Source organism: Salmo trutta, chromosome 31 (genome assembly GCF_901001165.1).
Source record: "Salmo trutta chromosome 31, fSalTru1.1, whole genome shotgun sequence".
Classification (NCBI taxonomy): domain Eukaryota; kingdom Metazoa; phylum Chordata; class Actinopteri; order Salmoniformes; family Salmonidae; genus Salmo; species Salmo trutta.
The window spans coordinates 44,487,729-44,510,231 of NC_042987.1; the positions used below are offsets into that span (position 1 = coordinate 44,487,729).

Genomic DNA, 22,503 nt, shown 5'->3' on the forward strand with positions numbered 1-22,503 from the left:
GCGTAGGGGTTGGTAATCTTCTCTAGTTGCGCCGTGATTGGCTCAGTGTTCTGTCACTCATGGGGACACTATGTCACCACAAAATATACGGGTAGAGCTCTAAAAGCAAGCAGTCGTCATCATGAATCTCGTCGACAATCTACTGGCCAATCCTGTTCAATCTACTGGCCAATCCTGTTCAATCTACTGGCCAATCCTGTTCAATCTACTGGCCAATCCTGTTCAGTCTACTGGCCAATCCTGTTCAATCCTTGTCATATGTAGAGAAATTATAGACGAAATGTATCGGTGCTTATCGGCCTTTATCAAAATTACAGATTGCCTCTTATCCGCTCGTCGTCCTCTTATGCCATAGTTTGTACATCTCAATTGTCTGTAGAAACCACATTTATTTAAGCAGGTCAGCCATATCAGCCATGTTTTTTTTATAGGCAGTAAATGAAACTGTTTCTCAGCCAGACAAGGCTCCGCTGATAGCCAGGTGTAGCAGTGGTAAGGATTCACTCCATGGAGCTGGAAAGAAATCTCTGCTGTTGGAACAGCTTTATGTAGACCCTAACAGCTTTATGTAGAGGCCCTAACAGCTTTATGTAGAGGCCCTAACAGCTTTATGTAGAGGCCCTAACAGCTTTATGTAGAGGCCCTAACAGCTTTATGTAGAGGCCCTAACAGCTTTATGTAGAGGCCCTAACAGCTTTATGTAGAGGCCCTGACAGCTTTATGTAGAGGCCCTAACAGCTTTATGTAGACCCTAAAAGCTTTATGTAGGCCCTATGTAGGCCCTAACAGCTTTATGTAGAGGCCCTAACAGCTTTATGTAGAGGCCCTAACAGCTTTATGTAGAGGCCCTAACAGCTTTATGTAGAGGCCCTAACAGCTTTATGTAGAGGCCCTAACAGCTTTATGTAGAGGCCCTAACAGCTTTTTGTAGAGGCCCTAACATCTTTATGTAGAGGCCCTAACAGCTTTATGTAGGCCCTATGTAGGCCCTGACAGCTTTATGTAGAGGCCCTGTAGAGGCCCTAACAGCTTTATGTAGAGGCCCTAACAGCTTTATGTAGGCCCTATGTAGGCCCTGACAGCTTTATGTAGAGGCCCTGTAGAGGCCCTAACAGCTTTATGTAGAGGCTCTAACAGCTTTATGTAGAGGCCCTAACAGCTTTATGTAGAGGCCCTAACAGCTTTATGTAGAGGCCCTAACAGCTTTATGTAGATGCCCTAACAGCTTTATGTAGAGGCCCTAACAGCTTTATGTAGAGGCCCTAACAGCTTTATGTAGAGGCCCTAACAGCTTTATGTAGAGGCCCTAACAGCTTTATATAGAGGCCCTAACAGCTTTCTGTAGAGGCCCTGACAGCTTTATGTAGAGGCCCTGACAGCTTTATGTAGAGCCCCTAACAGCTTTATGTAGGCCCTATGTAAGCCCTAACAGCTTTATGTAGAGGCCCTAACAGCTTTATGTAGAGGCCCTAACAGCTTTATGTAGAGGCCCTAACAGCTTTATGTAGAGGCCCTAACAGCTTTATGTAGAGGCCCTAACAGCTTTATGTAGACCCTATGTAGGCCCTGACAGCTTTATGTAGAGGCCCTGTAGAGGCCCTAACAGCTTTATGTAGAGGCCCTAACAGCTTTATGTAGGCCCTATGTAGGCCCTAACAGCTTTATGTAGAGGCCCTAACAGCTTTATGTAGAGACCCTAACAGCTTTATGTAGAGACCCTAACAGCTTTATGTAGAGGCCCTAACAGCTTTATGTAGAGGCCCTAACAGCTTTATGTAGAGGCCCTAACAGCTTTATGTAGAGGCCCTAACAGCTTTATATAGAGGCCCTAACAGCTTTATATAGAGGCCCTAACAGCTTTATGTAGAGGACCTAACAGCTTTATGTAGAGGCCCTAAAAGCTTTACGTAGCGGCCCAAACAGCTTTACGTAGAGGCTCTAACAGCTTTACGTAGAGGCCCTAACAGCTTTATGTAGAGGCCCTAACAGCTTTATGTAGAGGCCCTAACAGCTTTATGTAGGCCCTATGTAGGCCCTGACAGCTTTATGTAGAGGCCCTGTAGAGGCCCTAACAGCTTTATGTAGGCCCTAACAGCTTTATGTAGGCCCTAACAGCTTTATGTAGAGGCCCTAACAGCTTTATGTAGAGGCCCTAACAGCTTTATGTAGAGGCCCTAACAGCTTTATGTAGAGGCCCTAACAGCTTTCTGTAGAGGCCCTAACAGCTTTCTGTAGAGGCCCTAACAGCTTTCTGTAGAGGCCCTAACAGCTTTCTGTAGAGGCCCTAACAGCTTTCTGTAGAGGCCCTAACAGCTTTCTGTAGAGGCCCTAACAGCTTTCTGTAGAGGCCCTAACAATTTGTGGGCACCGTTTGTCACCGTTATAGAGCAATTCATGTATTGTTTAGTGTTGTGTAGTGGCTTTGCTGGCATGCATCTAAAACATTTTTTTGACTTTACCCCACCAAGATTTACATGCTAAATTTGCCACTGGTTATTTGAAATGTCTTGATATTTTTATATAGGGACATAAAACAAACTGAGAGGGATCAAGTTTCAACTGAGGGATCAAGTTTCAACTGAGGGATCAAGTTTCAACTGAGAGGGATCAAGTTTCATCTGAGAGGGATCAAGTTTCATCTGAGAGGGATCAAGTTTCAACTGAGAGGGATGAAGTTTCAACTGAAGGATCAAGTTTCATCTGAGAGGGATCAAGTTTCAACTGAGGGATCAAGTTTCAACTGAGGGGGATCAAGTTTCAACTGAGAGGGATCAAGTTTCAACTGAGAGGGATCAAGTTTCAACTGAGAGGGATCAAGTTTCAACTGAGAGGGATCAAGTTTCAACTGAGAGGGATCAAGTTTCAACTGAGAGGGATCAAGTTTCATCTGAGAGGGATCAAGTTTCAACTGAGAGGGATCAAGTTTCATCTGAGAGGGATCAAGTTTCATCTGAGAGGGATCAAGTTTCATCTGAGAGGGATCAAGTTTCAACTGAGGGATCAAGTTTCAACTGAGAGGGATCATCCCCCTTTAGTCCCTCGTGTTGCCAGGCAGAGCTGTTTTATCCAGACACACGTCCTGTGCTTTTTCATTTGGACCATAGAGCATACAGACACAGCTTGGCTACACTGTAACCTTGAAGTGGCCACGGCAAACTATCATATGGGCCAGGCCTGTTACTTTTGTAACTGAATGAAAACATTTTAACAATGTGATTTAACCGATTTGAAGTTGGAAAATAGACGGCAAAATGCAGAATGGTGTTCAATGTCTGTAAACAGCTTGTGGTGCACGCAGCTCAATGATATGTAACAACAGCATCGGATCAACACCATTGGCTCAACACCATTGGCTCGACAGCATCGGATCGACACCATCGGATCGACAGCATCGGATCGACACCATCGGATCGACACCATCGGACCGACACCATCGGATCGACAGCATCGGAGCGACAGCATCGGAGCGACAGCATCGGAGCGACAGCATCGGAGCGACAGCATCGGAGCGACAGCATCGGATCGACAGCATCGGATCGACAGCATCGGATCGACAGCATCGGATCGACAGCATCGGATCGACACCATCGGATCAACACCATTGGATCGACAGCATCGGACCGACAGCATCGGATCAACAGCATTGGATCAGCAACACCGGACCGACACCATCGAACATTAAAACAACGATACAAATGTAACAGCACAATAAAGTAGATAAACATTGTCTTTCGCAGGTGCCTTTTCATCTAAACACCAGTGGTGAAACTAGTGCCTTCTAACTGCACTGGGCCAACGCAGTGGAGCGCAAGCAAAGAAAAACCGCCCAGTGGCTCTCCATAGCCCCCCCCACACCACCCAGTGGCTCTCCATAGCCCCCCCCACACCACCCAGTGGCTCTCCATAGCCCCCCTACACCGCCCAGTGGCTCTCCATAGCCCCCCTACACCGCCCAGTGGCTCTCCATAGAACTGCACTGGGCCAACGCAGTGGAGCGCAAGCAAAGAAAAACTCGACTTTTGAGTAATCAAAACCATTCATTTTGCGGTGATGGGTAAGGGGTGCAAAATGCAATCTGTTCATTATTTTATCATATTAAATTAGATGTGTCCATTTTATATATAGACTAGCTGAAAACATTACTAATCACTGAACATGACAAATTACCCGATTTGATCATTTTCTGGTACAACATAGGGGTGCAAAAACATTCATTCAGGCACGATGGACACAGGCCTCTCCCACCTGGACACGAGGAACACCTGTGTGAGAATGTTGTTCATCAACATCATTGTCACTCCAAGCTTGACACTAAAGCTCAAGGCCCTTGGTATGAGCACCTCCCTCAATAACTGGATCCTGGACTTCCTGATGGGCTGCCCCCTGGTGGTGAGGGTAGGCAACAACACATCCGCCACGCTGACCCTCAACACGGGGGCCCCTCAGGGGTGTGTGCTTAGTCCCCTCCTGTACTCCCTGTTCACCCACGACCGCGTGGCCATGCACGACTCCAACACCGTTGGAGTTTGCAGACAAAACGACGGTGGCGAGACAAGCTACAGGGAGGAGGTTAGAGCCCTGGCAACCAGCTACAGGGAGGAGGTTAGAGCCCTGGCAACCAACTACAGGGAGGAGGTTAGAGCCCTGGCAACCAGCTACAGGGAGGAGGTTAGAGCCCTGGCAACCAGCTACAGGGAGGAGGTCAGAGCCCTGGCAACCAGCTACAGGGAGGGGGTTAGAGCCCTGGCAACCAACTACAGGGAGGAGGTTAGAGCCCTGGCAACCAGCTACAGGGAGGAGGTTAGAGCCCTGGCAACCAGCTACAGGGAGGAGGTTAGAGCCCTGGTAACCAGCTACAGGGAGGAGGTCAGAGCCCTGGCAACCAACTACAGGGAGGAGGTTAGAGCCCTGGCAACCAGCTACAGGGAGGAGGTCAGAGCCCTGGCAACCAACTACAGGGAGGAGGTTAGAACCCTGGCAACCAGCTACAGGGAGGAGGTTAGAGCCCTAGTAACCAGCTACAGGGAGGAGGTCAGAGCCCTGGCAACCAACTACAGGGAGGAGGTTAGAACCCTGGCAACCAGCTACAGGGAGGAGGTTAGAGCCCTGGTAACCAGCTACAGGGAGGAGGTTAGAGCCCTGGTAACCAGCTACAGGGAGGAGGTTAGAGCCCTGGTAACCAGCTACAGGGAGGAGGTTAGAGCCCTGGTAACCAGCTACAGGGAGGAGGTTAGAGCCCTGGTAACCAGCTACAGGGAGGAGGTCAGAGCCCTGGCAACCAGCTACAGGGAGGAGGTCAGAGCCCTGGCAACCAGCTACAGGGAGGAGGTCAGAGCCCTGGCAACCAGCTACAGGGAGGAGGTCAGAGCCCTGGCAACCAGCTACAGGGAGGAGGTTAGAGCCCTGGCAACCAACTACAGGGAGGAGGTTAGAGCCCTGGCAACCAGCTACAGGGAGGAGGTTAGAGCCCTGGCAACCAGCTACAGGGAGGAGATTAGAGCTCTGGCAACCAGCTACAGGGAGGAGGTTAGAGCCCTGGCAACCAGCTACAGGGAGGAGGTTAGAGCCCTGGCAACCAGCTACAGGGAGGAGGTTAGAGCCCTGGCAACCAGCTACAGGGAGGAGGTTAGAGCCCTGGCAACCAGCTACAGGGAGGAGGTTAGAGCTCTGCCACAATAGAACAGCCTCTCATTCAACGTCAGTAAAAGGAGCTGATCGTGGTCTACAGGATCCGTGGAGGAGCACGCCCCTATTGTCGTCGACGGGCTGCAGTGGAGAGGGTCAAAAACGTAAAGTTCCTTGGCATGCGCATCACAGCCTCTTCAACCTCAGGAGCCAGAGGAAATTCAGCATGGGCCCTCAGATCCTAAAGAAGTTCTTCAGCTGTACTATTGAGAGCATACTAAAGGTCAGGACCTTTAAGGCACAGGTGGCCGTGTAACTACAGGGCCACCTGTAGGCACTGAGAACTGTATGCTGATCGCAAACTTGAACGTTGTGTACATTCTGTGCAACTTCCAGCGCGCGTTTACCGTCAATACGGGCGCTGTACCCACTTTAACTTAGTTTTAACAGTGGCCAAGTAGGCTACTGTGGCTATTTGATCATAATGTAGGTCTACCAGAGTGGCCTACCATCAAAAACAATGTAGAAAATGCATCCCGTAACATTTTTACATGGAAATAGGTGTTCAATGTTTATTTATTTAGATTTTTGAACCTTTTATTTAACTAGGCAATTCAGTTAAAGACAAATGTCTTATTTACAATGACAGCCTACCAAAAGGCAAAAAGGACTCCTGCGGGGACGGGGGCCTGGGATTAAAAATAAATGAAATAAAAAATATAGGCCAAAACACACATCACGACGAGAGAGACACCACAACACTACATAAAGAGAGACTTAAGACAACAACACAGCATGGTAGCAACACCACATGACAACAACATGGTAGCAACACAACATGGTAGAAACACAACATGGCAGCAGCACATGGTAGTTGTACAAAATATGGTACAAACATAATTGGGCACAGACAACAGCACAAAGGGCAAGAAGGTAGAGACAACAATACATCATGCGACGCAGCCACAACTGTCAGTAAGAGTGTCCATGACTGAGTCTTTGAATGAAGAGATGGAGATAAAACGGTCCAGTTTGAGTGTTTGTTGCAGCTCGTTCCAGTCGCTAGCTGCAGCGAACTGAAAAGAGGAGCGACCCAGGGATGTGTGTGCTTTGGGGAACTTTAACAGAATGTGACTGGCAGAACGGGTGTTGTATGTGGAGGATGAGGGCTGCAGTCGATATCTCAGATAGGGGGGAGTGAACGGGTGAGGCCTGCAGTAGATATCTCAGATAGGGGGGAGTGAACGGGTGTTGTATGTGGAGGATGAGGGCTGCAGTAGATATCTCAGATAGGGGGGAGTGAACGGGTGCTGTATGTGGAGGATGAGGGCTGCAGTAGATATCTCAGATAGGGGGGAGTGAACGGGTGAGGCCTGCAGTAGATATCTCAGATAGGGGGGAGTGAACGGGTGTTGTATGTGGAGGATGAGGGCTGCAGTAGATATCTCAGATAGGGGGGAGTGAACAGGTGCTGTATGTGGAGGATGAGGGCTGCAGTAGATATCTCAGATAGGGGGAGTGAACGGGTGTTGTATGTGGAGGATGAGGGCTGCAGTCGATATCTCAGATAGGGGGGAGTGAGGCCTAAGAGGGTTTTATAAATAAGCATCAACCAGTGGGTCTTGCGATGGGTATAGAGAGATGACCAGTTTACAGAGGAGTATAGAGGGCAGTGATGTGTCCTATAAGGAGCATTGGTGGCAAATCTGATGGCCGAACGGTAAAGAACATCTAGCCGCTCGAGAGCACCTTTACCTGCCGATCTATAAATTATGTCTCTGTAATCTAGCATGGGTAAGATGGTCATCTGAATCAGGGTTAGTTTGGCAGCTGGGGTGAAAGAGGAGCGATTACGATAGAGGAATCCAAGTCTAGATTTAACTTTAGCCTGCAGCTTTGATATGTGCTGAGAGAAGGACAGTGTACCGTCTAGCCATACTCCCAAGTACCTGTATGAGGTGACTATCTCCAGCTCTAAACCCTCAGAGGTAGTAATCACACCTGTAGGGAGAGGGGCATTCTTCTTACCAAACCACATTACCTTTGTTTTGGTGGTGTTCAGAACAAGGTTAAGGGCAGAGAAAGCTTGTTGGAAACTAAGAAAGCTTTGTTGTAGAGCGTTTAACACAAAATCCGGGGAGGGGCCAGCTGAGTATAAGACTGTGTCATCTGTATATAAATGGATGGGAGAGCTATGTTGTTGATGTAAATTGAGAAGCGCGTTGGGCCTAGGATTGAGCCTTGGGGTACATTCCATGAGATAAAAAAAAAACATACAGGGCTTGACATTCACCTGTTTCTCCACTTGTCCTTCAGACAAGGAGGTGACTGAAAATGGTGGTGTGTTCAAATGTATTTATATAGCCCTTCTTACATCAGCTGATATCTCAAAGTGCTGTACAGAAACCCAGCCTAAAACCCCAAACAGCAAGCAATGCAGGTGTAGAAGCACGGTGGTAGGAAAAACTCCCTAGAAAGGCCAAAACCTAGGAAGAAACCTAGAGAGGAACCAGGCTATGAGGGGTGGCCAGTCCTCTTCTGGCTGTGCCGGGTGGAGATTATAACAGAACATGGCCAAAATGTTCAAATGTTCATTAATGACCAGCGTGGTCAAATAATAATAATCATAGTGGTTGTCGATGGTGCAACAGGTCAGCACCTCAGGAGTAAATGTCAGTTGGCTTTTCATAGCTGATCATTCAGAGTATCTCTACCGCTCCTGCTGTCTCTAGAGAGTTGAAAACAGCAGGTCTGGGACAGGTAGCACGTCCGGTGAACAGGTCAGGGTTCCATGTGTTGTTTGATGCTAGAAACCACTTTACAAAATAAAATTCATTATTATTCCCCTACCATTATTACAGAGAATCAGACAAATTATTCTTCCTTCTGCCTATTGGCTACTTAGCTTATTCAAGCCCGCCTCAAAATACAACACTGCCCCTTTAAGACATAAAAAAGCTCTTTACCTGACTGGCTTTTCAAAGATGGCTAGAAAAGTACATGATTTGTGCTCTTGTAGGAAGCAACCACTGGCCCATTGTTGACTACAAATGATCTAATAATAATAATAATCAGTAGCTAGTAAAGGATATGAACTAAATGACACATGGCGACATGCAGCTCTCTCTTCGATCTCAACACAAGTGAGTTACTCATGACCGCTCATGCAGTACGGGTACAGATCCATATTTAGCCTATTTGTAATGGGCTATTTGCATACTGCAGCTCTGATTGGTGATGCCGCACTGGACTGTGTAGAGTAGGGTTTAATAGTGTGTGTCAATGCAATAGGATCCTACTGCAATGCGTTGTGCCTACAACAAAATCTCTTGCACAGTTCCATTTGTTTCGCTATGTTGCTTTGAAAGTGGCTAATATTGCGTTGATAGTGTTAACAGGGAAAACTCTAGAACAGTGGTCACCAACCTTTTCAGAGTCAAGATCACTTTCTGAGTCAAGATCACTTTCTGAGTCAAAATACAAGCCCAGATCTACTGCTGAGATTATTTTTTTTTAAACATCTCTGAAAAAACATATGCCTATGCAACATTAACCAATTAAAACAGTTCTGTAGCAATGAGGTTTGAGCAGTAAGCTATAGGCCCAATACATTATCACCTCATACTGGCTTTGCTTGAATTGTCCTGCCAATGCATAGTTGCTTGGGCCATTTAAAAATATATATATATTTCAACATTTGAGGTGGACTATATGATCATACTGGTAATAGATCCGTTGTTGTATTATTTGAGCCACAACTGAGTGAGCATAGATTTAAATAATACAGTATGCTTTTTATCTTTGGGAGAGAGCAGCAGACTGAGGGTCCGCCTCTCAACGTCCCTCTGCTCTGCCACTGACCTAAAAGGGACACCGTCTTCCAGTTTATTGGTAAACTCGAGTCGCACCCCATTATTTCTGCCTCATGCACAAATTAATGTTGTTACTCCTATGAACAGAGAAAGTGAAATATTCCCTCGATATTAAAAAAAGTCCCAAGCCGCTAATAATAACAACGCAAGCCTATAGATACACTGTCCTACTCATTCATTCCTATAGATACACTGTCCTACTCATTCATTCCTATAGATACACTGTCCTACTCATTCATTCCTAGAGATACACTGTCCTACTCATTCATTCCTAGAGATACACTGTCCTACTCATTCATTCCTATAGATACACTGTCCTACTCATTCATTCCTATAGATACTGTCCTACTCATTCATTCCTATAGATACACTGTCCTACTCATTCATTCCTATAGATACACTGTCCTCCTCATTCATTACTGCTGCAGTGCTTGTTGTAGCGCTGAGTGGAAATAGGAAGAACACGTATTTTATGGCTTATTAAAGTGTGGAATACAAAGTGTTGACAGTTCTGAGTAAGAATTTAAACATGTAGTCAGTCATAAAAACAGCAGCTCTGTGCTGTATTCGTTGACAGTCTCTCTAATCGTGGTTTTATATGTTTTGAAATCTCACAGTATAAATTTTGCTGTAGCTTTGTTTAATGCCTGCTACATTACTGCAGATACAGTAATCTGAGCCATCCGATTGGCCAGCGGTAGTTTTACCGTGCACTTGATTTGCTCTCTGGGCCTGCCGATAAAGCAACATTTTTACCTTGAGACAAATTAAATTGTTTAAAATGGCAACAAATCGAGTGCACCTACCGACAACAGCCGAGACAAATTAAAATTAAAATAGGAACATGAGGCTTTATCATTGGGTTTTTTACAGAAATGTTTTGCAATCGACTAGGAATGCCTTTCGCAATCGACCGGTTGGTGACCACTGCTTTAGAAAATTGAGTGAAGATCTATCTCATACTTCTCTCTGTGCGTTGATATTTCTGCGTGACTGTCCCGGGGGAGCTGCACGGCAGGAGCAATCTCCTCCATGAAGACTGGAGGTCAGCCTGATGAACCAAACTACTCAGTAATCTCCTCCATGAAGACTGGAGGTCAGCCTGATGAACCAAACTACTCAGTAATCTCCTCCATGAAGACTGGGGGTCAGCCTGATGAACCAAACTACTCAGTAATCTCCTCCATGAAGACTGGAGGTCAGCCTGATGAACCAAACTACTCAGTAATCTCCTCCATGAAGACTGGGGGTCAGCCTGATGAACTAAACTACTCAGTAATCTCCTCCATGAAGACTGGGGGTCAGCCTGATGAACCAAACTACTCAGTAATCTCCTCCATATAGCCCAACTCTCACAAACTCACATGCACACATACATTTAAACCAAACAAATAGGCTACTCTTTGTTTTTTGGTCATTACTTATAAATTCATTTATCTTTAGTAGGTTTCTCTTTGAACAATCCTTTTTTATTTTTGTACTTATAGTTTTTTGTGGTGTGTTTTTATAAAAGCCCCTGAGCTTCCAACCTGCACACCGTTTATGTATTTGTTTGTATCTGTATTGTTGGTCAATTGTTTTCTTTGGTGAAAATAAATTAAACTAAACTTAAACTAGGTCCCCCTCCGATGGTTCCCCTCGATCGCTAACGAGACAAGAATCAGATGCATTCATAATGGACCAGTTTCAGTTACAGGATGTTCCCCATGTTCAGCCTGTTTCAGTTACAGGATGTTCCCCATGTTCAGCCAGTTTCAGTTACAGGATGTTCCCCATGTTCAGCCAGTTTCAGTTACAGGATGTTTCCCATGTTCAGCCAGTTTCAGTTACAGGATGTTCCCCATGTTCAGCCAGTTTCAGTTACAGGATGTTCCCCGTGTTCAGCCAGTTTCAGTTACAGGATGTTCCCCATGTTCAGCCTGTTTCAGTTACAGGATGTTCCCCGTGTTCAGCCAGTTTCAGTTACAGAATGTTCCCCGTGTTCAGCCAGTTTCAGTTACAGAATGTTCCCCATGTTCAGCCAGTTTCGGTTACAGGATGTTCCCCGTGTTCAGCCAGTTTCGGTTACAGGATGTTCCCCGTGTTCAGCCAGTTTCAATTACAGGATGTTTCCCGTGTTCAGCCAGTTTCAGTTACAGGATATTCCCCGTGTTCAGCCGGTTTCAGTTACAGGATATTCCCCGTGTTCAGCCAGTTTCAGTTACATGATGTTCCCCATGTTCAGCCAGTTTCAGTTACAGGATGTTTCCCATGTTCAGCCAGTTTCAGGTTGATGTTTAGTGGGATTCGTCTTGTCTTGAAGGCAGAACTGAGCGATTTCCACTAGATAGGCCAGCTGAAAAAGTCCAAATTGGCTTTATTGTAAGAATTCATGAAAACAAATATGAGCTTTTTGGTCTTAATTTAAGGTTAGGGTTACTAGTGTGGTTAAGGTTAGGGTTAAGTTGTTATGTTATGACTGTGGCTGTGCCGGCTAGTGACCACCCTGCAGAATTGAGCTCGTCTCTCTCTCAATTTCAATTCAAGGGCTTTACTGGCATGGGAAACATATGTTAACATTGCCAAAGCAAGTGAAGTAGATAATAAACAAAAGTGAAATAAACAAAAGTAAACATTTACAGTAAACATTACACTCACAGAAGTTCCAAAATAATTAATACATTTCAAATGTCATATTATGTATATATATACAGTGTTTTAAAGATGTGAAAGTACAAAAGGGAACATAAATAAACATATGGGTTGTATTTAAAATGGTGTTTGTTCTTCATTGGTTGCCCTTTTCTTGTGGCAACAGGTCACGTATCTTGCTGCTGTGATGGAACACTGTGGTATTTCACCCAATAGATATTGGGTTTGTTTTCTAATTCTTTGTGGATCTGTGTAATCTGAGGGAAATATGTGTCTCTAATATGTCATACATTTGGCAGGAGGTAAGGAAGTGCAGCTCAGTTTCCACCTCATTTTGTGGGCAGTGTTGCACATAGCCTGTCTTCTCTTGAGAGGAAAGCTTTGACTATGTACAGACTCAGTGAGCATAGCCTTGCTATTGAGAAAGGCCGCCGTAGGCAAGTTTGAGTCAGTCACAGTGGTCAGGTATTCTGCCACTGTGTCCTCTGTTTAGGGCCAAATAGCATTCTAGTTTGCTCAGTTTTTTTGTTAATTCTTTCCAATGTGTCAAGTAATTATCTTTTTGTTTTCTCATGATTTGGTTGGGTCTAATTGTGTTGCTGTCTCTCTCTCTCTCTCTCTCCCCTCCCCTCCCCCCTCTCTCCCCTCTCTCCCTCCCCCTCTCTCCCTCCCCCTCTCTGCTATATTTACCGTGCCTCCTGATGGGGGTCCCTTAAAAGGTCCTGACGGTGTCTTCAGCATTCTGCCGAGTGGCAGCATTATTTTAGTTCTGTGGCTGCCGCTGCTCGTCTTGTCCCCTCCACTCCCATTGCTGTTCTGCCTGGTTTAGGACTTGCTTTGGATACTTTTGGAGTAGCACCCCCTGTCCTGTTGATTTCAACGATTTGAAAGATTTTCAGTTTTGGTGAGTGGAAATGTTTTTAATTCATATGCTTTTGTATAATGAAATTAAACTCCAATCTATATTTTGCATATATTGTTTAATGGATAATAGTAGGCCTATATCTAGGCTATTGAGGACTATATTTATTACCATAGGCCTGAATGTATAGAATTTATTATTAAGTCAGTTACATTAATGTCACCTTCACTAATACTTGGTAGTCCCAGTATTGTTTCATTTGATGAATGTAGCTAACATGACAATTCTGAGGAAACTAACTTACCTCCCAATGTATTCATTTAATTTTTTGTATATTTTTTTTATTGACTAACTCTCATAATGGTACTGAGGTCATATTTGCAGTTGAATAGTGTATGGATACCTAATTTTAGAATAAGGGCCCAGAGGCCTACATGAAGTCATGTTACATAACATCTTTAGACACCGTAAAGAGATTCTCTGGTACTTTTTAGCCAGTAGTTCTGAAAGTAGCACTCACCAGCCAAAAGTGGTTCATGAAAATAGCTTATTACGTCATTACTCTCTCTCTCTGCTGTGTCCACTGAGCTTTTGGGCCCGCCCTGCAACCTCATTGGATAACGTAGGGCAGGTCTCTTGCTAGGGGACACTCAAATGTGAGGGGCTGAAGCTCATTGGCTAGAACTCATATTGCTAGGGGGCTGGCCCACGTTGGGGGAAGTGTAGGGAAAATGGCGCCTGCACAGCTTCAAGAAAACAGTTGCTTTCTAACTAGGGATTTGGTGGCTAATTGAGGTAAGACAGTACTTTTGGTCGAAGATGATGCATGTATGAAATACATAGTGGGAGGTTTAAAATATACTTTCTAAGTCGCCAAAGTACCGGAGCATGTCTTTAAGACATGTAAACTATAGGCTAATGGAATGAATAGCGTTCTTTTCATTGCATCGTAACATGCTTTGATAGATGCCCATTCGATTCATCAGCTAGCAGTGTGTGGAAGTGTAGTGTACATGCTAGTGATTGCACCCTGTCAGACAGACCTCTCACAGTCTTTGTGTAATTTCTCTAATGATCTGATCATGGGTTGGTTGTCTACTACAGCAGATGATGAGGTAGAGCAGAGAATCAGTCTACCCATAGGCTTACTACCAGAGCATCAGTCTACCCATAGGCTTACTACCAGAGCATCAGTCTACCCATAGGCTTACTACCAGAGCATCAGTCTACCCATAGGCTTACTACCAGAGCATCAGTCTACCCATAGGCTTACTACCAGAGCATCAGTCTACCCCCAGGCTTACTACCAGAGCATCAGTCTACCCCCAGGCTTACTACCAGAGCATCAGTCTACCCATAGGCTTACTACCAGAGCATCAGTCTACCCCCAGGCTTACTACCAGAGCATCAGTCTACCCATAGGCTTACTACCAGAGCATCAGTCTACCCATAGGCTTACTACCAGAGCATCAGTCTACCCATAGGCTTACTACCAGAGCATCAGTCTACCCATAGGCTTACTACCAGAGCATCAGTCTACCCCCAGGCTTACTACCAGAGCATCAGTCTACCCCCAGGCTTACTACCAGAGCATCAGTCTACCCATAGGCTTACTACCAGAGCATCAGTCTACCCCCAGGCTTACTACCAGAGCATCAGTCTACCCCCAGGCTTACTACCAGAGCATCAGTCTACCCATAGGCTTACTACCAGAGCATCAGTCTACCCCCAGGCTTACTACCAGAGCATCAGTCTACCCATAGGCTTACTACCAGAGCATCAGTCTACCCATAGGCTTACTACCAGAGCATCAGTCTACCCCCAGGCTTACTACCAGAGCATCAGTCTACCCCCAGGCTTACTACCAGAGCATCAGTCTACCCATAGGCTTACTACCAGAGCATCAGTCTACCCCCAGGCTTACTACTAGAGCACCAGTCTACCCCCAGGCTTACTACCAGAGCATCAGTCTACCCATAGGCTTACTACCAGAGCATCAGTCTACCCCCAGGCTTACTACCAGAGCATCAGTCTACCCATAGGCTTACTACCAGAGCATCAGTCTACCCCCAGGCTTACTACCAGAGCATCAGTCTACCCCCAGGCTTACTACCAGAGCATCAGTCTACCCATAGGCTTACTACCAGAGCATCAGTCTACCCATACCTCCCTGGGTAGGCATATCCATACCCTTACCCACCCTGGGTAGGCCTTTTCATACCCTTACTGACCCTGGGTAGGCCTTTCCATACTCTTACCCACCCTGGGTAGCCCTATCCATACCCTTACCCACCCTGGGTAGGCCTTTCCATACCCTTACCCACCCTGGGTAGGCCTTTCCATACCCTTACTCACCCTGGGTAGGCCTATCCATACCCTTACCCACCCTGGGTAGACCTTTCCATACCCTTACTCACCCTGGGTAGGCATATCCATACCCTTAGCCACCATAGGTAGGCCTATCCATACCCTTAGCCTCCCTGGGTAGGCCTATCCATACCCGTACCCACCCTGGGTAGGCCTATCCATACCCTTACTCACCCTGGGTAGGCATATCCATACCCTTACCCACCCTGGGTAGGCCTAACCATACCCTTACTCACCCTGGGTAGGCCTTTTCATACCCTTACCCACCCTGGGTAGGCCTATCCTGCCCATGACACCTGATGGGGCTCACCCTTTCCAGTGTCAGTCTACTCTGGAATAGCACTTTAGTCTCTCAGTCTCCAGGCTCAAGACTGAGGTGGTTGTTAGGCTGGAGTAGGAGAGGAAGTGGTTAAAGACACAATATAGCCTATTAGCAAAGAGGAAATTAATTGGAGAGGAAGTGGTTAAAGACACAATATAGCCTATTAGCAAAGAGGAAATTAATTGGAGAGGAAGTGGTTAAAGACACAATATAGCTTACTAGTAAAGAGGAAATCAATTGTGAACTTGGCTATTTCAATCAGATTCTTCTAATAACAGCTTTGTCATTTTAATATGTTGTCAACTAAAGTACAGGGGGGGAAACAGTATTTGATCCCCTGCTGATTTAGCTGATGTTGTTGATTTTGCTGATTTTGCTGATTTAGTACGTTTGTCCACTGATAAAGAAATTATCAGTCTATCATTTTAATGGTAGGTTTATTTGAACAGTAAGAGACAGAATAACAACAAAAATATCCAGTAAAACGCATGTCAAAAATGTTATAAATTGATTTGCTTTTTAATGAGGGAAATAAGTATTTGACCCCCTCTCAATCAGAAAGATTTCTGGCTCCCAGGTGTCTTTTATACAGGTAACGAGCTAAGATTAGGAGCACACTCTTAAAGGGAGTGATCCTAACCGCAGCTTGTTACCTGTATAAAAGACACCTGTCCACAGAAGCAATCAATCAATCAGATTCCAAACTCTCCACCATGGCCAAGACCAAAGAGCTCTCCAAGGATGTCAGGGACAAGATTGTAGACCTACACAAGGCTGGAATGGGCTACAAGACCATCGCCAAGCAGCTTGGTGAGAAGGTGACAACAGTTGGTGCGATTATTCGCAAATGGAAGAAACACAAAAGAACTGTCAATATCCCTTGGCCTGGGGCTCCATGCAAGATCTCACCTCGTGGAGCTGCAATGATCATGAGAACGGTGAGGAATCAGCCTAGAACTACATGGGAGAATCTTGTCAATGATCTCAAGGCAGCTGGGACCATAGTCACCAAGAAAACAATTGGTAACACACTACGCCGTGAAGGACTGAAATCCTGCAGCGCCCGCAAGGTCCCCCTGCTCAAGAATACATATACATGCCCGTCTGAAGTTTGCCAATGAACATCTGAATGATTCAGAGGACAACTGGTGAAAGTGTTGTGGTTAGATGAGACCAAAATGGAGCTCTTTGGCATCAACTCAACTCGCCGTTTTTGGAGGAGGAGGAATGCTGCCTATGACTCCAAGAACACCATCTCCACCGTCAAACATGGAGGTGGAAACATTATGCTTTGGGGGTGTTTTTCTGCTAAGGGGACAGGACAACTTCACCGCATCAAAGGGACGATGGACGGGGCCATGTACCGTCAAATCTTGTGTGAGAACCTCCTTCCCTCAGCCAGGGCATTGAAAATGGGTCGTGGATGGGTATTCCAGCATGACAATGACCCAAAAAACACACAGCCAAGGCAACAAAGGAGTGGCTCAAGAAGAAGCACATTAAGGTCCTGGAGTGGCCTAGCCAGTCTCCAGACCTTAATCCCATAGAAAATCTGTGGAGGGAGCTGAAGGTTCGAGTTGCCAAACGTCAGCCTCGAAACCTTAATGACTTGGAGAAGATCTGCAAAGAGGAGTGGGACAAAATCCCTCCTGAGATGTGTGCAAACCTGGTGGCCAACGACAAGAAACGTCTGACCTCTGTGATTGCCAACAAGGGTTTTGCCACCAAGTGCTAAGTCATGTTTTGCAGAGGGGTCAAATACTTATTTCCCTCATTAAAATGCAAATCATTTTATAACATTTTTGACATGCGTTTTTCTGGATTTTTTTGTTGTTATTCTGTCTCTCACTGTTCAAATAAACCTACTATTAAAATTATAGACTGATCATTTCTTTTTCAGTGGGCAAACGTACAAAATCAGCAGGGGATCAAATACTTTTTCCCCCCACTGTACAACTGTTCTATTTAGTCTAATAATAATAATATCAATTAAAACCCTTTAATCATAAATTTACATATTTAACTGCAAGCTTGAACTAAACCAACTATAACATAACCTCTACATAACCATAATCAGATTGTTTTACAGACGTATTTACACTGAATAGATACAAATCCTGTTCTGATTGAACTTAGCGTGTGGCGGGGAGCCTGGAGTCTGAACTTATCAGCCAGCCAGTCAGGATGTCTGCATCGTTCCATGTGAAACAACAACACCACCACAGTGACAAGAAGCAGCAGCATGAGAGCATCAGCCATCACAGCTCTCGCTCCTCTTTTAGTCAGCTGTCATATGCTGCCCACAAGAGAATCCAGCACAGCACCATAGGGTAAGAACAGGAGGATGAGGAGGAGAGGAGGACTGTGCCATCTCTCTACTGCTCCTCTCCTCTGCTGTTTGATCATTTATAATCTATCCGCGTGATTAACTCATGTCCTGGTTGTAACAGTCCTGGTGTGGTGAAGTGACTGTTGGTCTAATACTACTAAAGATGACTGTAGTTTTTGTGTTGAGGGATTTTCTTTTACTACGTTGTGTTGACACAGGTATGTGACTGACTGCTGATTTGTATGTCTGGAGGAAATATGTTCATAATCCTTATGTCTGTTGACGCACCCTTGCCTCAATCTAAGTAATATAATAATAATCGATCCGTTTAAGCTAGACATATCTGTGTGTGTCGGCCTTCCGTATCTACGGTGGAAGGTGGCCGAGCTACAGCGCTGTTTGTTAGACCATGAGACATCGGTTTGGCCTATGGAGTGACCACTCTGTGGAAAGGGAAGAGTCTCACGAACATCGTGATGCTCTCTGTTCTGCTCTACGACCACCACACGTGACACAGGACTCATCTGAAAGTAACACACACAAACACATTGATGTATGGAGGTATGTTTCTGCCACCAAAAATAAGGGTTTAAGTATGTGTAAAAAAAATTGACTCTTCAAAAGCTTATTCCCTCTGATTTATTTTTTTACTGTCTTTTTTGCCATTTATGAATGTGTTATTAAATGTGTTTCTCTGGACTAAATAAACATGGTTAGTACCAAAAGGGATCCAAAAATTCCCAGTCAAATAGCGACATGATCCATGGTATGACCATCTTAAAATCATTCCAGATGTTAGTTTAGTAGCCTGTGGTACAATATCAACAATATCACATGGTTCTGTAGACACATGGTCAGAAGGCTTTTGTTCTACAGACTAAAGGCTCCATGTTGGAGACATGCTGAAGGCTCCATGTTGGAGACATGCTGAAGGCTCCATGTTGGAGACGTGCTGAAGGCTCCATGTTGGAGACGTGCTGAAGGCTCCATGTTGGAGACGTGCTGAAGGCTCCATGTAGGAGACGTGCTGAAGGCTCCATGTAGGAGACGTGCTGAAGGCTCCATGTAGGAGACGTGCTGAAGGCTCCATGTTGGAGACGTGCTGAAGGCTCCATGTTGGAGACGTGCTGAAGGCTCCATGTTGGAGACGTGCTGAAGGCTCCATGTTGGAGACGTGCTGAAGGCTCCATGTTGGAGACGTGCTGAAGGCTCCATGTTGGAGACGTGCTGAAGGCTCCATGTTGGAGACGTGCTGAAGGCTCCATGTTGGAGACATGCTGAAGGCTCCATGTTGGAGACGTGCTGAAGGCTCCATGTTGGAGACGTGCTGAAGGCTCCATGTTGGAGACGTGCTGAAGGCTCCATGTTGGAGACGTGCTGAAGGCTCCATGTAGGAGACGTGCTGAAGGCTCCATGTAGGAGACGTGCTGAAGGCTCCATGTAGGAGACGTGCTGAAGGCTCCATGTAGGAGACGTGCTGAAGGCTCCATGTAGGAGACGTGCTGAAGGCTCCATGTAGGAGACGTGCTGAAGGCTCCATGTAGGAGACGTGCTGAAGGCTCCATGTTGGAGACGTGCTGAAGGCTCCATGTTGGAGACGTGCTGAAGGCTCCATGTTGGAGACGTGCTGAAGGCTCCATGTTGGAGACGTGCTGAAGGCTCCATGTTGGAGACGTGCTGAAGGCTCCATGTTGGAGACGTGCTGAAGGCTCCATGTTGGAGACGTGCTGAAGGCTCCATGTTGGAGACGTGCTGAAGGCTCCATGTGGGAGACGTGCTGAAGGCTCCATGTTGGAGACGTGCTGAAGGCTCCATGTTGGAGACGTGCTGAAGGCTCCATGTTGGAGACGTGCTGAAGGCTCCATGTTGGAGACGTGCTGAAGGCTGAAGGCTCCATGTTGGAGACGTGCTGAAGGCTCCATGTAGGAGACATGCTGAAGGCTCCATGTAGGAGACATGCTGAAGGCTCCATGTAGGAGACATGCTGAAGGCTCCATGTTGGAGACATGCTGAAGGCTCCATGTTGGGGACATGCTGAAGGGTGAAGGCTCCATGTTGGAGACATGCTGAAGGCTCCATGTTGAAGGCTCCATGTTGAAGGCTCCATGTTGGAGACATTCTGAAGGCTCCATGTAGGAGACATGCTGAAGGCTCCATGTTGGAGACTTGCTGAAGGTTGAAGGCTCCATGTAGGAGACATGCTGAAGGCTCCATGTTGGAGACATGCTGAAGGCTCCATGTAGGAGACATGCTGAAGGCTCCATGTAGGAGACATGCTGAAGGCTCCATGTAGGAGACATGCTGAAGGCTCCATGTAGGAGACATGCTGAAAGCTCCATGTAGGAGACATGCTGAAGGCTCCATGTAGGAGACATGCTGAAGGCTCCATGTTGGAGACATGCTGAAGGCTCCATGTTGGAGACATGCTGAAGGGTGAAGGCTCCATGTTGGAGACATGCTGAAGGCTCCATGTTGAAGGCTCCATTTTGGAGACATGCTGAAGGCTCCATTTTGGAGACATGCTGAAGGCTCCATGTAGGAGACATGCTGAAGGCTCCATGTTGGAGACATGCTGAAGGCTGAAGGCTCCATGTAGGAGACATGCTGAAGGCTCCATGTTGGAGACATGCTGAAGGCTCCATGTTGGAGACATGCTGAAGGCTCCATGTTGGAGACATGCTGAAGGCTGAAGGCTCCATGTAGGAGACATGCTGAAGGCTGAAGGCTCCATGTAGGAGACATGCTGAAGGCTCCATGTAGGAGACATGCTGTAGGCTGAAGGCTCCATGTTGGAGACATGCTGAAGGCTGAAGGCTCCATGTAGGAGACATGCTGTAGGCTCCATGTTGGAGACATGCTGAAGGCTCCATGTAGGAGACATGCTGAAGGCTCCATGTTGGAGACATGCTGAAGGCTCCATGTTGGAGACATGCTGAAGGCTCCATGTTGGAGACATGCTGAAGGCTCCATGGTGGAGACATGCTGAAGGCTCCATGTAGGAGACATGCTGAAAGCTCCATGTAGGAGACATGCTGAAGGCTGAAGGCTCCATGTAGGAGACATGCTGAAGGCTCCATGTAGGAGACATGCTGTAGGCTGAAGGCTCCATGTTGGAGACATGCTGAAGGCTGAAGGCTCCATGTTGGAGACATGCTGAAGGCTCCATGTTGGAGACATGCTGAAGGCTCCATGTTGGAGACATGCTGAAGGCTCCATGTTGGAGACATGCTGAAGGCTCCATGTTGGAGACATGCTGAAGGCTCCATGGTGGAGACATGCTGAAGGCTCCATGTTGGAGACATGCTGAAGGCTCCATGTAGGAGACATGCTGAAGGCTCCATGTTGGAGACATGCTGAAGGCTCCATGTAAGAGACATGCTGAAGGCTCCATGTAGGAGACATGCTGAAGGCTCCATGTAGGAGACATGCTGAAGGCTCCTTGTTGGAGACATGCTGAAGGCTCCATGTTGGGGACATACTGAAGGCTGAAGGCTCCATGTTGGAGACATGCTGAAGGCTGAGGGACCCTGCTGAATGCTTGTCTTCTTGCTGAGTAAACATGATCTCTTGCAGGCTGGGAGCCAGAGATACTCATGGAGAGAGTTGAGCTACATGTGTCTGCTTGAGCGGAAAACGACTCAATGACTGTACTATTGGGACATTATTTATTACTATTAATAATGACACTGCTGTTGGCTGGCCTGTACAGGAACAGTTTAATACTGAAATGCATTGGTGGTGCCTTGGTTGAATGCTCACTGAACAGACCTGTATCTTTAGTCTTGGGATTCTAAACTTTAGCTTGTAGCGATGTATTTGATGTGCCGTTAGAGGCTTAATCATCATTATAATGGTCTAATCTGCTCTCTGCACTGCACTCTTAGAGAAAAACGTGTGATGTAGAAACTTACAGGTTTCTTTGGCTCTCCCAATGTGGTGTATCTGTGGTTTATCTGTGGTGTCTGGTATATCTGTGGTGTATCTGTGGTGTATCTGTGGTGTATCTGTGGTGTCTGGTGTATCTGTGGTGTGTCTGTGGTATATCTGTGGTGTATCTGTGGTGTCTGGTGTATCTGTGGTGTCTAGTGTATCTGTGGTGTCTGGTGTATCTGTGGTATATCCGTGGTGTCTGGTGTATCTGTGGTGTCTGGTGTATCTGTGGTGTCTAGTGTATCTGTGGTGTGTCTGTGGTGTCTGGTATATCTGTGGTATATCCGTGGTGTCTGGTGTATCTGTGGTGTCTGGTGTATCTGTGGTGTCTGGTATATCTGTTGGGTCTGGTTTATCTGTGGTATCTGGTGTATCTGTGGTGTCTGGTATATCTGTGGTGTATCTGTGGTGTCTTGTGTATCTGTGGTGTCTTGTGTATCTGTGGTATCAGGTGTATCTGTGGTGTATCTGTGGTGTATCTGTGGTATATCTGTGGTATATCCGTGGTGTCTGGTGTATCTGTGGTGTCTGGTGTATCTGTGGTGTCTGGTATATCTGTTGGGTC

The 22,503-nt window shown here is 46.2% G+C and overlaps 1 protein-coding gene across 2 annotated transcripts in view; it reads left to right on the top strand.

Moving 5' to 3' along the window:
- Window positions 1-12,883: 12,883 nt before the first annotated feature.
- myom1a (myomesin 1a (skelemin)) overlaps window positions 12,884-22,503 on the top strand; it is a 111,097-nt gene continuing 101,477 nt past the window's right edge. The window contains exons 1-2 of one of the 2 annotated variants that reach the window (XM_029726668.1): window positions 12,884-13,032; window positions 17,816-18,009. In XM_029726668.1, the coding sequence (XP_029582528.1) occupies window positions 17,864-18,009 (146 nt within the window). In that variant the 5' untranslated portion in view covers window positions 12,884-13,032; window positions 17,816-17,863. The remainder of the gene's footprint in view (window positions 13,033-17,815; window positions 18,010-22,503) is intronic. The other variant, XM_029726669.1, reaches the window with a different exon arrangement.